Source organism: Temnothorax nylanderi, unplaced genomic scaffold (genome assembly GCF_030848795.1).
Source record: "Temnothorax nylanderi isolate EJ_2023f unplaced genomic scaffold, tnyl_v1.0 TNYL_tig0355_pilon, whole genome shotgun sequence".
NCBI classification, from domain to species: domain Eukaryota; kingdom Metazoa; phylum Arthropoda; class Insecta; order Hymenoptera; family Formicidae; genus Temnothorax; species Temnothorax nylanderi.
In genome coordinates this window covers 94,421-111,265 of record NW_027249417.1, presented here as the reverse complement: position 1 = coordinate 111,265, position 16,845 = coordinate 94,421, and the positions used below count along the sequence as shown (strand labels likewise).

Here is a 16,845-nt window from a genome sequence, read left to right as displayed (position 1 = left end):
ATAATTAAATTATTTTATATATGAAAAAAAATCGAAATGCATCAGTTTTAGCCCTCCAGCAAGGGGTCGATTGTGTATCTTGAAATAATGAGGTAAAAATTACAAAAGTGAGAAAATTCATTAGCGTATCTACGATTTTATTTATCAAAATCTAATAAAATCTGTTAACTTTTGTTATTTTTACCTCGTTTCAAGATACACAATCGACCTCCAGACGTACGCGGCGGTTTATTTTATCGACTTTAAAAGTTGGCGGGAAGTCGACTTTTCGTCATGACGGGAAGTCGACTTTTCATCATGACGGGAAGTCGACTTTAAGTCGGTGGTTTTTGCGACATTCGCCGACTTCAAGTCGACTTCAAGTCGACTTTCGTCCTTAAAAATGTCGACTTCTCTGCCAAGTCAGTTTCGGTAAAAGTCGACTTCAAGTCGACTTAAAGTCGACTTTTTGCTCTTAGGGTTATGTTATGCTTATGCAGCCTATGCAATTTTGTGTGCGATGGCCTTTAGGGTGCGGTTACATGGGCTGATATTTTCCGCGTAAAGCCCGTATCAGACTACGGATTGGGATTGAGATTGGATTGAAATTTAATCAATCAGAATAAAGAAAACTAACTTCAAGTTTAGTGAACTATGCTCTAATTGGTCAAATTTCAATCCAATCTCAATCCCAATCCGTAGTCTGATACGGGCATACAGGTGCGATTTCACGATGACGCTCGACGCTGGATTCGAGCGTCAAATCTGGTCACGTGATAAATTCAGAGGGACGCGAAATATAACCTAACCACTGGATTGGTTGAATTCGAGCGTCGAGTGTCAAAGCTAAACACAGTTTAGCTTTTTGGCGCTGTTTGACGCTCGAATCCAGCGTCGAGCGTCATCGTGAAATCGCACCTTTATAGCGTTTTTTCTTGGCTGCACTATCGCCCACTAGTGCAACACTAGTGCAACACTAGTGCAATATTAGGTCTGTTCTTTGCAGCTGAACTGGCTGCACTAGTTCAGAGTATCTTTTTTACACCACATTGGAAGGAAAAGGATGAACTCTGAACTAGTGCAGCCAGTTCAGCTGTAAAGAACAGACCAATTGTTGCACTAGTGTTGCACTAGTGTTGCACTAGTGGGCGGTAGTGCAGCCAAGAAAAAACGCTATTAAGGGGATCCTGGAGTGACAGCGACAAGGCATAATCGGTCTAAGCAATATCTTTGAATTGGCTGAACAGAATGGAAAATCCTTTTACACGATTAAAGTACGCACAAAAATGTAGAGGGCTGTACATAATTTTTTCTAATAAACTAAAAAAAAATTTTATTTTTATAAATATTGTCTTCACCTGACGACAATATTTGCTTTATACAAAAATTCTGCAGTTTTTCTATAGAAAATAGTGATGCAGCCCTCTACAAAAAACTGTCAGGAATAATATCGTGCAATTAGAAGTAAGATTTGAAGCCTAAAAAAAAAAGATATTACTTAGACCAGTGGAAGATGCAAGGTTAGGTGCTATCCTTGTCTATATCCTTGTCTATACAAGGACAGATATAGTCGGTGAGCACTTCTTTATCGACGCTGATCGAGTTCGCCTGCGGCTCCAGCATCCCCTTAAGGGTCGACAGGAGTAACACTACCGACCTCTGTTGGGTTGCTTAGCTGCGAGTCCGTATTTTATTTATTATAAATTTTTTAAGAGCCAAAATGGAAAATCCGGCTATGTACCGGGTTGCGGCTGATCTTACTGATTAAAACGAGCATAAGTTTAATGAGATTCGTTAATTAATTTGGCTAAAATTTGGGAAAAACCGTTTCTAAGCAGCTTTGCAAGCCTGAAAAGCTGCTTAGAAACGGTTTTTCCCAAATTTTAGCCAAATTAATTAACGAATCTCATTAAACTTATGCTCGTTTTAATCAGTAAGATCAGCCGCAACCCGGTACATAGCCGGATTTTCCATTTTGGCTCTTAAAAAATTTATAATAAATAAAATACGGACTCGCAGCTAAGCAACCCAACAGAGGTCGGTAGTGTTACTCCTGTCGACCCTTAAGGGGATGCTGGAGCCGCAGGCGAACTCGATCAGCGTCGATAAAGAAGTGCTCACCGACTATATCTGTCCTTGTATAGACAAGGATATAGACAAGGATAGCACCTAACCTTGCATCTTCCACTGGTCTAAGTAATATCTTTCTTTTTAGGCTTCAAATCTTACTTCTAATTGCACGATATTATTCCTGACAGTTTTTTGTAGAGGGCTGCATCACTATTTTCTATAGAAATACTGCAGAATTTTTGTATAAAGCAAATTTGTCGTCAGGTGAAGACAATATTTATAAAAATAAAATTTTTTTTTAGTTTATCAGAAAAAATCATGTACAGCCCTCTACATTTTTGTGCGTACTTTAATCGTGTAAAAGGATTTTCCATTCTGTTCAGCCAATTCAAAGATATTGCTTAGACCGATTATGCCTTGTCGCTGTCACTCCAGGATCCCCTTAATCTACTACGACTAGAGTCCTATATTAGTAGACCGCCATCTTATGATCGTACTCCCTGCTGTCTATTGGTCTATAACCGACCAATCAGAAGGAGGAACAAGTTTGCGTCTCTCTACTAATATAGGACACTCTATTGTAGATCGGGTCTTACAAGCAAAGAAGAAGGTCTATCTTTTCCTTTTCCTAAGTCTATGACGATACTGACGCCGAGTGTGTGCTAAAAATTATATAATGTAAAAATTTGTTATCTGATAGATAAATTTTTTTATGCTTGCGAAATAAGTGAGAAGTTTAATTATTGCATATGTATGTTGTTTCTTTATTTTCTTCTTGAAGTATATAAGTATAATGGAGTTTACTTAACCTAATATAGGTTCACTTAACCTAATTCACTTAATATAGTTCAACTTAACCTCACCTCAGTTTATCCTTACCTAACTTTAAAACGATTTTGACAATACTATTTGACTCATCATATTGTGTGTAAATACAAAGATCGAGAAGAAGGAATGGAATCTACATCTAGCAAAGTGGAGTATCATCATGATTTATATTGATTCTCTTTCTTAATTGTCATATGATATTCATAATCTCATAATATTGATTACTATTATACTTTTATTACTTATATTTTTATATTTTAATATTATATGATATTCTTTTCTAAAATTACTTTAAATGATGAATTTCTTTGTGCAAATTATTTTTTACTTTTCAACAATTTCTTAGAATTTATGAGGCAAAGTGTCACACTACTTATGTATCATCTAAATAATAGGTAATAATAATCGAAGCACACGTGTGGAATATTTGATAATTTCCAATAGAATATATGATTGTAGGATGAACAGAATAACCAGGAAGATTCGGACTCTTCAGAAATGGATGAGATAGAACCTAGATTAAAATATGTGAGAATACGCAATGATCTGGAACATATCCTGCAAAACGATGCAGCTAGCTGCATTGCTGTACATCCAAAGGTAAGAACTTTACGAATGATGGATTTTTTATTTTAAAGACAATTAAGTTGTTTTGACTTCACGGATAAATAAAAATAGGACTGTAAAATCTCTTTATTAATTTTGCTCTTTTTTCTCCAGTTCCTCTGTCTAGGATCACATTGGGGAATGATCCATCTTCTAGACCACCAAGGAAACAATATAAAATCCAAAACATTACAGGCACATACAGTGGCAGTCAATCAGATATCCATAGACTACAATGGGGACTTTATTGCCTCTTGCAGCGATGATGGAAAAGTTTTCATTTATGGACTGTACAGTACAGAAAACAATCACAATATGAGCATGGGCAGGCTAGTTAAGAGTATAGCGATTGATCCGAATTATAAGAGTGGCAGTGGTAGAAGATTTATTACAGGTTTAATATATATCTTAAATTTTAAAACTATATCTCCTTGAAAAACTATATAACCTTTTTACTAAAGCTCACAACAGAATTAATTTTTACTGTGTTGATTTTAGCTTTTAATTAATATACGTTTACAACACATCTATAGGTGATGACAAGCTAGTACTTTACGAAAAGACTTTTCTGGCCAGGATGAAGCCAATAGTGCTGTGTGAAGCAGAAGGTGGAGTCAGATCTGTCGCGTGGTCTGGTCGTTTTGTTGCATGGGCATCTGACACTGGTGTGAGAGTCTATGATCTCGATGCTAGATGTTCACTAGGACTCTTAAAGTGGTCCTGTACTGCAGAGTAAGCGCTGACAAAAAGTTATATACAACTTTGCGTACATATTGTAAGATTAAATCAAGTTTTGATGTCACAAGAACTCTATAAACAGAATGAAACTTTGTGGAAACTACTGATTATTTGCCTATTTTACAAGAATTGTTATACATTACTAAACTTAAACCTAATTCACTCAGAACTGAAATTTTTCCATCATATTTCATATATTTCATGTGGCTTTTATACATAATTTTATGCAGGGCATCACCAGAACACTACCGATGCAATTTGCAGTGGTCCGATGACAAGACACTATTGATTGGATGGGTGGACGTTGTGCGTATCTGCCATATTAGGAAACGTACCATGCAAGAAATGGTGAACCGAGATTTGCCCGAATTTGTAGTAGATCCAGGTAATCAGTAAAATATACTTATACTTTTTTTCGAATCTATTCCAATATGGAAAGGTTAGGATGAATCCAGACTAATGTCCATTTCTACCAATGTAGATTAACTTGAATCGCGGTTTAACTTACTTTTTATCTTTTTCTAGTTTTTAAAATTAGAGAAAGATAAAAGGTAAGTTAAACCAAGATCAAAGTTAATCTACATTGGTAGAAACGAATATAAGCAAGGTCGAATTATTACGAATGAAACACTTACCTATGAATATGAATATATATTGTGAATGCTTTTCCTTTGATATATTAAAAAGAAATTAAACATATTTATCGACATAAATTTGAATTTGTTTACATTTATGGTGTCCTTCATTGAAATAAACTTATTTATTCATGTTCGGATTCTTTGCTAAATCTGGATTCATGTTTAGAACTAATTCGTACGATTCAATTTGTATTATAACAGGTATTCAAAATGTAGGAATTATTCAAGCAATTGCATTTTACTTTTCAGTGTCAACGTTTCAAGTAGATTTTTATATATCCGGTGTAGCACCATTGAGAAATCAGTTAGTATTATTAGGATGCCTAAAGGAACCGGATGAAGATGGAAAAAATCAACGTCCAACTCTACATGTGGTTGAACCAAAATATCAAGATTTCTCAGTAATATGTGCAAACTCGCTTACCTTACGTGGTTATAAGGAATACAGTTGCAATGATTATCACTTGGATTGTTTAAAGGAGGAAAACAGGTAGGCAACAAAATCAACATCATAAAATTAGTGTATTAAAATCAATTTGGGACAATATGTGATTTCATGTGAAAATGGTTGACTCCTAGTCGATAGATTCTGGTTTCAATCCCCGATTTTTATTCTATGTATCTTTCGCTTTTGTAAGAAAGCTTTTATATTGATTGAAAAATTAAAAATTGTGAGCGAGAGAGTACAAAGTGACAATGATAATCTGTTTTCAGAGTATATTTCAATAAAATATTAAAATCGATTTAAATATGTGCCATAATCATTTGACTTACTTTTAATCGCAGTAGACTAAATCGGTTTTGTATACGATGAAAGAAAAATTTCAGATAATTTCTAAATATTTTAAAAATTAATTTTAACAAATAATTATTTTTCTATAAAGTATATGTATTTTATAGAAAATTTTTTATATTAATATGTAACAAGTTACAAATAAATTTGTCTAATGTTTAATATATGAAACAAGAATAGAATAGCTTTGAATTCAAAATTTACTTTACTTCCATTTTTAGAACTTTTGGAATATACTTTTTTAATTTAATGTTATTTTTCAAAAAATCTCTAAAATCATCTTGATGTTGTTTCTCATGGAAAAAAATTATTTACAGATTTTTCATTGTAAGTCCGAAAGACATCGTAGTGGCCAGTTTGTATGATACGGATGACAGAATTGAATGGCTATTGAGCCATGGAAAGTTCGAGCAAGCTTTGGAAGCTGTAACAATAAATAACGGCAAAGATTGCAAGAGGCATACTGTATTAGATGTAGGGCGTATTTATTTGGATCACTTATTAGCATGTGAAAAATACGATGAAGCTGGAAAGCTTTGCCTCAAAGTTTTAGGACGAAATAAAAAATTATGGGAGGAAGAGGTGAGAGAGACGTCATCATGGACCGTTTTCAATATCCATCTTGTGAATAATAAGACTATTTGCAATTACATTTAAGCCCGTGTTCGTAAAATTTTTTCGCTTTGGTGTGAATATACTTTCTTACTGAGACAGGTTTACAAATTTGCCAGAGTGCATCAACTGCGTTCAATCTCGTCCTACTTGCCTCGGGGTGACGTTATCCTCGATTCACTAATCTATGAAATGGTCCTGTATGAATATTTAAAAATGGATCCCGACGGTTTCCTGCAACTGGTCAAGGAATGGTCACCGGATTTGTACACAGTAGCAGCGGTAGTTAACGGCGTATTGGAGCATTTACTGGTTCACAATCAACGACAGAACGTATTATTAGAAGCGTTAGCCATTTTATATATCCACGATGGCAAATACGATAAAGCGCTCGCTATGTACTTGAAGCTGAGGCACAAGGATGTCTTCCAATTGATCCAAAAGTACCAGTTGTATAATTCCGTGTATGACATGATCGAAGGCCTGATGGATCTGGACACAGAACGTGCCATACAATTTTTTCTGGAGAAAGACAGAGTGCCCTCTGACGCGGTTGTACAAAAGTTGCAACATAATCATCGTTATTTATATTTGGTAATAAATCAATATATAACGTTTACATTTTTATGTGAAAAATATGCGTATATTTACAAGAAGCATTTGATATATTGTAATTCAACCGCATGCAACATTAATATTTTATTTAATTATTTTGTTTGTCTTAAATATAAATATGAGCTATCAGTTTTAAATAAGGATTTAATTGTATAATTTTGTTCCTTTTTTAGTATCTAGATGCATTAGATAAAAGAGACACAAAGGATTCAAAGGGCAAGTACCATGGTCTTCTGGTACGACTGTATGCCGATTATTCAAGAGACAAGTTACTACCGCTTTTACGTCGCTCTGATAATTATCCAATACAACAGGCTCTGGATATTTGTAGTCAGCGTCGATTTTATCCAGAAATGGTGTATCTGCTAGGTAGAATCGGAAACACTTCGGAAGCCTTAGCGCTCATGACAAGAGAACTCAATGATATGGAAAGTGCAATAGCATTCTGTCAGGAACACGATGATGAAGAGTTGTGGAACGATCTAGTTAATTACTCACTTGACAAACCTGGTATGAATCAAATGGGTTTCTAAAAAGAGTAATGTTAGAATTGTTAGAAATGTTAAAAAATTAATTCAAGTAAAGTTTAATTCAAGTAATAGTTTTCACACGTTTCAGCGGCTATTACATTTCTTCTCCAAAAGATCGGCACCTATGTTGACCCTAGGCTTATGGTGCAAAGGATAGAACCCACTTTGGAAATTCCAGGCTTAAAGAAAGCATTGGTTAAAATGATGTGTGACTACAATCTGCAGGTGTCTGTGCAGGAAGGTTGCAAGAAAATACTATCTAACGATTATTTCAATCTTCACGAGCGACTTGTTCGTTGTCACCAAAAGGGCATATTTGTCGACGGTAAGCACGCTTTATAAAATCTGATCTTGAAAATTAATCTTGAAAAAGAATATTATATATTTGTAAAAATTGTAAAAAATTATAGAACTGATTTAAACAAGAAAGTTTCAAAGAACTGTTTAAAAAAATTGTAGTTAAAAGTATCTATTATGTTAAACATTTTGTAAATTCTTTATATGTGACAAATGTAACGGATTAGTAAGCTACTCTTTATGACAATGCAAAATTATCACTAGATTTATTTCATAGATGATCAGATGTGTGGAGCTTGTCATAGGAAGATAATTGTAAGAGGTAAATTACAAATAACTAATTTGAATTAGTCACAATTCTAATTGATTGATATGATTATAATTTGCCTTTAAATCTTTTTCCCCAGAACCGCGGAATATGGTTGTATTTTATTGTAAGCATTGTTTTCATGAAGATTGTCTACCCAATTTTGATTTGGTTGTACGTATTATATTTCTTCCATACTAATTTGTTTTATTTTATTATTGATGGATTGCTATAATATTCTTCATTTTTTAGGAAAATTGTGTGATATGTAATTCGCAGAAAGAGATGACGCCTGGCAGAAAATGATAAAGGTAAAGTTGTACTTCATTATGCAACATGTGGAATATCGAAAGCTTTAAATGGACTAGTATCATATTTCAACCAAGCATCTTGGTATAGCTAAGATTATGTTACATTAATGTATAAACAAATTTTTATATATAATAAATAGGTTAAAATTACATGAAAAAAAACAAGTAGGTTTTAATTAAAATTAGATATGGTAAAGTGCACATAATAACGCATAAACATTTAATTTATTTCGACATATAATGCAAGAAAGAAACTCATATGACTTTTTGCTCTTGATGTCATAATTCAATACAGTTGTAAATAAAAAAACAACGAAAAGAATTTCTGTAAACTAATTGAAAGTCTTTGTAATCTCATTGCTCGATGAAGACAATGACATTGCATTTTATTTATAAATTATGTACATTTCTATTTCTTTATTTAACGGTTTAAACTAATATAAAGATATTTGTAAAAAAAAAGGAAGTAAAAGTAAATAAAAAATATTTCATACAGCTATTAACTCGACTTATTAAACTATTTTGTGAGTATGTGAATATAACTAAGTTGATATTTCTTTTAAAAACTTTATTTATATTATCCAAACGATTTATCAAGTTGTAAATTTTGCACTTTATACAGATCCCGCAAAAGCCGCAGGATCAGATTGATTTCTCGATAGATGCAGATTTATGTCAATTATCAGATTGTTTCGCCAATATCGACGGTATCCCAGACTTTCGATTCTCAGGCAAATGTTTTGAAGTGCTGTATCGTGAAGTTTATGACATCGACAGGTCTCACTGATGAGAAATTAACAGTGAGAAATTTAATACCATTTAACAAAGTAGATTAAGCGCAAAATTTATCCAATGAGTGAATTGAATTACCAACAAGAAGAGTCTGGACATAATCCGCAATTAACTGCTTTATCTCAAAATGATCCGCTATGTAATCTGTATACTGAGCTATATTACAAGACTGTTAAAAGAAGAACTTGCATAAAAATTTATTTGTAAAAAAGATTATATATATATATATATATATATATATATTTATATGTATATATATATATACATTTCTCACAAAAATTAAAGGAACTAAATTTTTCTTAAAAAATAAGCAAAATTCAAACAGCTATAACTTTGTTAAAAAGTGTGCAAATTCCTTATGAGGAAGCTTGTATTTTATTTGTTGTATTATTAGTATTTATTAGTTTAGCTTCCTCATAGAGGAAGCTTTATACTCTTTATAGTGCTGGTCTACAACCTTGCTTTAAAGGGTATTTAAGCTCTAAGCCGTAAGAAATTGACCAATCACAGTCGAATATTCTCCTCAAATTCCATTGTGATTGGTCAATTTCTTACGGCTTAGAGCTTAAATATTTTTTAAAGCAAGGTTGTAGACCAGCACTTATGAGCGAAATAAAGCAATGTGCAAATTCCTAATTTGCACACTTTTTATTTTTATTTTTAATTTTTACAATAATTTTACGGGCGCCATCTTCTTCTGAGTGTTATCTCATTGGACTTAAAGCCTTGTGTACACGATACTAGAAATCGGTCCGAGTTTCGGTTTAAGCCAATGAAACTGCTGCTTTTCTGTAAGAGCAGCAAGTTGATTGGCTTAAACCGAAACTCGGACCGATTTCTAGTATCGTGTACACAAGGCTTTAGAACCCGGGTAGAGAGAGAGATACCCTATATTAAAAAAAAAATTGAACCCGATATCTCAAGAATTGCGGAAGGTTTTCTTTTACGGGAGGGAGTGAAAAAGCCTAAAGGCCATTGCACGTAACAAGTTTTAGTCATAATCATAAGGCTGTAAGAAAATAGACCAATCATAGTCGATTATTCTCCTTGAGCTCGAAGAATAATTATAATCGAATGTGATTGGTCTATTTTCTTATAGCCTTAGAGGGTGCAGTCAGGTGCAGTCCCATTACGCACGGATCGGAATGACGGATCGGATTTTTCACTAGAATTGAGCGGTCCGTTCCTGTTCCGTTGCGTAATAATTTCCTCTACCAGTCCCATGTAGCAAAAACGGAACGGAATCTGGTTACAAAAACATGGAGAAATGGTGCAAGTAGAAACTGCACATTGCTTCCTCATGCAATTGTTTACTTATAGTTCTTAAGCTTTTATTTTATTCGATGCATAATTATTAGTATTTATTTATTTGTTTTGGCTTCCTCATAGAGGAAGCTTTGTGAGCGAAGGTTTCTACTTGCACACTTAAAAACTATATGAAATAGGGGTAGAATTTTCCAGGGAGTGCATCACCCGTAAGAATTATAAAAATTAAAAAAAAACGTTATTAACTTAAAAACTATTGGACCGAATTTGTATTAAAACCATATAAAATAGGGGTAGAATTTTCCGGCGAGTGCTATAGAGTGTGTATTTTTTTCGTTACCGATGTTCTGGAAACCGATTTTTTAATTTTTTTAATTCTTACGGGTAAAAAAATTTTAAAAATCGGTTTCCAGAAAATAGATAACGAAAAACTATACATTCTATAGCACTCCCCGGAAAATTCTACCCATATTTCATATACAATTCGTTAAGATTTGGTTGATTAATTCTGGAGTTATAGAAATTTCGGTAAATTTGACACATACACACATACACACATACACACACACATACATACATACAGACATTTTTTAAAATTACAATTTTTCGACGTTTTAGAACATTCTGAACACATTCAGAAAAACAAATAAAAAAAAATTTTTTTTACGAAAACAAAGCTTCCTCTATGAGGAAGCAAAATATATTTCACTCTTAAGGCCGTCACACACAAAATGCATAGCCTTTAAGGCTATAATACACAAAATGCATAGCATAAGCATAGCACAAGACCGCTGGACCAATGAGCATCCAGCATAATGTCGCGATATTAATTTACGTAAGATGCTCATTGGTCCAGCGGTCTTATGCTATGCTTATGCGACGTTATGCATTTTGTGTGTGACGGCCTTTACAATTCAGTATTTCAGAGTACTCGCAACAATATTATCGGCAAGATAATTGCACAAATTATGTATGTTATTGCTTCAGTCGCATCAAAATAACGAAATATCGAAGAATCAAGCACATTCACCTGCGACCGAAGTGACATTCCGATCCATTTTTGCTACATGGGACTGGTAGAGGAAATTATTACGCAACGGAAAAGGAACGTACCGCTCAATTCTAGTGAAAAATGGGACTGCACCCTTAAAGGTCTATCCAGACAAACTTGCATAGATGCATAACCATATGCATAAAGAAACGGATTGGTCTATTTCCTTAAGCCTTGTGTACACGATACTAGAAATCGGTCCGAGTTTCGGTTTAAGCCAATCAACTTGCAGCTCTTACAGAAAAGCAGCAGTTTTATTGGCTTAAGCCTTGTGTACACGATACTAGAAATCGGTCCGAGTTTCGGTTTAAGCCAATCAACTTGCAGCTCTTACAGAAAAGCAGCAGTTTTATTGGCTTAAACCGAAACTCGGACCGATTTCTAGTATCGTGTACACAAGGCTTTAAACCGAAACTCGGACCGATTTCTAGTATCGTGTACACAAGGCTTTATGCACATGCATATGGACCAATCAAATCTCTTATGCTTATGTTTATGCGCTATGCAAGTTTGTCTGGATTGACCTTAAGCGGGGAGCACACACTTCTGCACAACGCATAATGCGTAAGCATAAGAAAATTGATTGGTCCATACACATGTGCATAAGGAAATAGACCAATCAATTTTCTTATGCTTACGCATTATGTGTTGTGCAGAAGCGGGGAGCACAGACTTTTGCATAACGCATAATGCGTAAGCATAAGAAAATTGATTGGTCCATATTGTACATGTGCATAAAAAAATAGATCAATCAATTTTCTTATGCTTACGCATTATGCGTCATGTAAAAGTCTGTGTTCCCCGCTTTACGATTATGACTAAAACTTTGTTACGTGCAATAGCCTTAAGGCCTTGGCACATAGAAAAACTTAAGCAGTAAAACTTAAGCAGTAAGAAATCAACGGTATGGATTCGCTACCGCTTAGGGCCGTGCCTTAAGTTCTTGACTGTGATTGGCTGATTTGCTAACTGCTTCAGTTTTACTGCTTAAGTTTTTCTATGTGTCCTAGCCTTTATGGCTCGTCTACAATAGCCGTAAAAGTATGCAGTAAGAGCCACCGCACAAGACTCGTATGGTCACGTAGCGTAACGTAACGCGAGCCAACGCACAAGAAACGTATTGGTTACGGCCGTTACGGCGTTATACGTTTCTTGTGCGTTGATCTACGTTACGTTACCATGCGAGAGCTTGTGCGGAGGCTCTTACCGATACGTTTCTTGTGCGTTGACTCACGTTACGTTATGCCCGTATCACACTAGCGGCTCGCGGCCGCGACTGCGATTGCGATTTCGTCTCTTGACCAATGAGAAATGCCCGAATTGCCAGCAGCTTCTTTCTCATTGGTCAAGGGACGAAATCGCAATCGCAGTCGTGGCCGCGAGCCGCTAGTGTGATACGGGCATTACGCTACGTGACCATACGAGAGTCTTGTGCGGTGGCTCTAATGGCGTTTTCGATTTGCGACTCAAACCGACTCGGGTCGCATCATGTATACAGCACTCTAGCATCATTGACGTGGAATACATACATATCTATGTATGTATTCCACGTCCATTGATGCGACCCGAGTCGGGTCGAGTAGCAAATCGAAAACGCCATAAGACGTGAGCAGTAAACTATTGACCAACCACAATCAATTATTCTTGAATTGTAAAAATCCCATTAGTCAACAGCTTACTGCTTACGTCTTACTGCATACTGTTGCGGCTATTGTAGACGAGCCATTAATGTACATACCGCCTCCTTAGGGTCGATCTACAATGGGTGTTACAAGTTGTAAGTCGTAAGAATTGACCAATCACAGTCCATTATTCTCCTTGCGGTCGAAGAATAGGTAATGAACTGTGATTGGACAATTCTTATGACTTACGACTTACAACATCTATTGTAGACCGGCCCTTAGGAAAATTCGTTTTCGAAAAAGAAATTCTCTCATTTGACCATCGGCTACGTTCCGACATCCGACTCCGATATACGACTGATTAGGTGCTTTCTAGTTAATGACACAAGTCGACACAAACGTCATTCTAATCTTTGTTGCTCACTAGGGGCGGTATTCATAGTCGGATCTTACAGAGTCTATTATCTAGGACTCTATGCTACACCAGCTTTATTCCTGATTCCTGAAGCTGGATGCACAATGAAAAACCCAGGCAACAGGAATAAGGAAAGATGTTTCTACATTAAAAAAAAAGATTTTGTAGGGAAAACTTCAAGCTTTCACGTTAGAAAGTCGAAAATTTTCGCAGATTTTTTTTATGCACGTGACAGGTCCACAAAGTGAAAGGAAAAATTTTTATTTTGTCCAGCTCGTAGTTTTCTATATGTAAAAATTATCAAACTCACAGAAACTAAAAAATAATAGTGACTTTTCGAAAGTAGAGATTTCAACCCAGATAGCAACGTGTCTGCATTGTTGCCGGTATGTTGCCGACAACATAATATGTGTTGCTATCAGAATTGTGGCAACTGAGTCTGCATTTGTCGGTAAGTTGATTAACACAACATTTAAAGCAGTAAATTGTGATAAATTGAAGTCTTTTTGTTAAAGCAGAGAATACTTTATTTCGCGAGAAAGTCGCTGCTTTACCAAAACGCAACATTTAAACCAGTAAATTGTTGTTAAATTGAAGTCTTTTTGTTAAAGCAGAGAATTATTTCGCGAATATGCCTCTATTTTTCTGCTATCTATATATATAAAATAGAATGTCTGTCTGTATGTATGTATGTATGTATGTTCTTTATACACTCTTAAACTATTCGACCGAATTTTTACCAAAAGTATATGAAATAGGGGTAGAATTTTCCGGGGAGTGTTATAGAGTGTATAGTTTTTCGTTACCGATCTTTTTGGAAACCGGTATCCGAAATTTTTTCAATTTTTCGGGAAATAATTGACCGAATCTTAAAGAATTGTATATAAAACAGGGGTAGAATTTTCCGGGGAGTGTCATAAAGTGTATAATTTTTCGTTACCGATCTTTTTGGAAACTAGTATCCGAAAATTTTCCAATTTTTCGGGAAATAATTTACCGAATCTCAAAGAATTGTATATGAAACAGGGGTAGAATTTCCCGGGGAGTGCTATAAAGTGTATAATTTTTCGTTACCGATTTTTTTGGGAATCGGTACCAAATTTTTTCCAATTTTTCGAGAATTAATTTACCGAATCTCAAAGAATTGTATATGAAACAGGGGTAGAATTTCCCGGGGAGTGCTATAAAGTGTATAATTTTTCGTTACCGATTTTTTTGGGAATCGGTATCCGAACTGATAAAGGAATTTTCTTCGATTAAGGATATTGAAACACAAATAAAGTCGTTTGAAGAAAAACCGATCCCGGGCGAAGCCCGGGTAACCAACTAGTATGCCTCTATATTTCTGCCCAATTTATGTCATTCAGATACGTCGTCGTCATCGTCGCCGTCGTCGTCGTCTTTTTCTTCGCAAAATCTTAAAAAATGTTGTCGGTTTGGCCTACCGTGCCGCTAGAGGCGCTAGTCACGAGTAAGTGAGAATTAAAAATTAGATTAAATAAAAAAATCAAATACGGTAAAATACGGTGAAAAAAATCAAATACGGTAAAATACGGTGAAATAAAATCAAATACGGTAAAATATGGTGAAATAAAATCAAATACGGCAAAATACGGCGAAATAAAATCAAATACAGTAAAATACGGTCAAATAAAATCAAATACTGTAAATACGGCGGTATAATATCAAATACGGTAAAATACGGTCAAATAAAATCAAATACGGTAAAATACGGCAAAATAAAATCAAATACGGTAAAAAACGTTGAAATAAAATCAAACACGGTAAAATACGGTGAAATAAAATCAAATACGGTAAAATACGGTGAAGTAAAATCAAATACGGTAAAATACGGCGAAATAAAATCAAATACGGTAAAATACGGTGAAATAAAATTAAATACGGTAAAATATGGTAAAATAAAATCAAATACGGTAAAATACGGCGAAATAAAATCAAATACGGTAAAATACGGCGAAATAAAATAAAATACGATAAAATACGGCGAAATAAAATAAAATACGGTAAATACGGCGGAATAATATCAAATACGGTAAAATACGGTCAAATAAAATCAAATACGGTAAAATACGCTGAAGTAAAATCAAATACGGTAAAATACAGTGAAATAAAATCTAATACGGTAAAATACGGCGAAATAAAATCAAATACGGTAAAATACGGCGAAATAAAATCAAATACGGTAAAATACGGTGAAATAAAATCAAATACGGTAAATACGGCGGAATAATATCAAATACGGTAAAATACGGCGAAATAAAATCAAATACGGTAAAATACGGTGAAATAAAATCAAATACGGTAAATACGGCGGAATAATATCAAATACGGTAAAATACGGTCAAATAAAATTAAATACGGCGAAATAAAATCAAATACGGTAAAAAACGTTGAAATAAAATCAAACACGGTAAAATACGGTGAAATAAAATCAAATACGGTAAAATACGGTGAAGTAAAATCAAATGCGGTAAAATACAGTGAAATAAAATCTAATACGGTAAAATACAATGAAATTTAATCAAATACGGTAGAATACGGTGAAATAAAATCAAATACGGTAAAATAAATTGAAATAAAACAAAATACGATAAAATACGGTAAATACGGCGGAATAATATCAAATACGGTCAAATAAAATCATATACAATAAAATACGGTGAAATAAAATCAAATACGGTAAAATAAATTGAAATAAAACAAAATACGATAAAATACGGTAAAATAAAATCAAATACGGTAAAATACGGTGAAGTCTTACGCTCTCTCACGCTTCCTATCGCTCTCTCATGCTTTCCGTCGTTTTTTTTACTTTCTTATGCTCTCTCTCATTCTCTCACGCTCACGTAAAAAAGTCGTAATGAATAATGTATTAACAATAGAAGAAGTTTAGCGTTGTCTATTGTATAATTACGGAGGGCTACCGCCCCTCCCCGCAAACAGAGGTAGGTGGGGGTGGACCTTGGTTTGTGTAAAAAGATGCATACCCGAACCGTGGGGGAGACCGGGGCTTAACCGTCGCCGGGGTTGAACCGTGAAATCAAATATCTCGGAACCTGTATATTGTGCGAACTCGCTATTAACATTGTAAACGCTGCTTATGGTACCCATGTGACCAACGGAGTTTCGGCAGGTTACCTGCCGTGTTATGATTTTTACGAGGGCAAACGTGTTTTCGGAAGGTGAAAGTGAAATTTTCTGCGCGTGGAAATTTTGTAATATCTGCAATAATATTTGCTCTCCAAATCTCAAAGTACGTGATTATAAAGAGTAATGCATGCTGAACACGAATCCAGTGTAGTTTTTTCATTATCGTTGATGTCTAATATTTCCTGGGCGATCAAACCTGAAACT

At 34.7% G+C, this 16,845-nt stretch overlaps 2 protein-coding genes across 7 annotated transcripts; one reads left to right on the top strand and one right to left on the bottom strand.

Moving 5' to 3' along the window:
- The first annotated feature begins 2,676 nt into the window (after window positions 1-2,676).
- On the top strand, window positions 2,677-8,823 carry Lt (vacuolar protein sorting-associated protein light). Of its 6 annotated transcripts, none has more exons than XM_071720557.1 (14): window positions 2,679-3,024; window positions 3,224-3,272; window positions 3,337-3,477; window positions 3,598-3,877; window positions 4,017-4,215; window positions 4,452-4,606; window positions 5,109-5,349; window positions 5,970-6,234; window positions 6,367-6,858; window positions 7,053-7,389; window positions 7,498-7,734; window positions 7,984-8,028; window positions 8,114-8,187; window positions 8,266-8,823. In XM_071720557.1, exons 3-14 carry the CDS (start codon window positions 3,376-3,378, stop codon window positions 8,317-8,319), a joined length of 2,481 nt encoding a protein of 826 aa, XP_071576658.1. In that variant the 5' UTR covers window positions 2,679-3,024; window positions 3,224-3,272; window positions 3,337-3,375; the 3' UTR covers window positions 8,320-8,823. The 6 variants fall into 6 exon arrangements, with proteins under 6 accessions (XP_071576663.1, XP_071576658.1, XP_071576659.1 ...); XM_071720556.1 differs by lacking the exon at window positions 3,224-3,272 and having other exon boundaries at window positions 2,693-2,800; window positions 2,990-3,024; XM_071720558.1 differs by lacking the exon at window positions 3,224-3,272 and having other exon boundaries at window positions 3,322-3,477.
- A 123-nt stretch (window positions 8,824-8,946) lies between these two features.
- Window positions 8,947-12,942, bottom strand: LOC139781707 (ciliogenesis-associated TTC17-interacting protein). Its single transcript, XM_071720590.1, is given in 3 exon segments — window positions 8,947-9,107; window positions 9,195-9,285; window positions 12,841-12,942. Coding segments are annotated over 3 exon segments (294 nt in total). The 3' UTR covers window positions 8,947-9,006.
- Between the last annotated feature and the right edge of the window lie 3,903 nt (window positions 12,943-16,845).

Excerpts from the sequence above, each read along its gene's own strand:
- Lt (XM_071720556.1), top strand. The coding sequence starts at position 3,004 with ATGGAATCTACATCTAGCAAA. Across the intron at positions 4,607-5,108 it reads CGAATTTGTAGTAGATCCAG|TGTCAACGTTTCAAGTAGAT; the intron begins GTAATCAGTAAA and ends TTTACTTTTCAG. Across the intron at positions 6,859-7,052 it reads ATCATCGTTATTTATATTTG|TATCTAGATGCATTAGATAA; the intron begins GTAATAAATCAA and ends TTCCTTTTTTAG.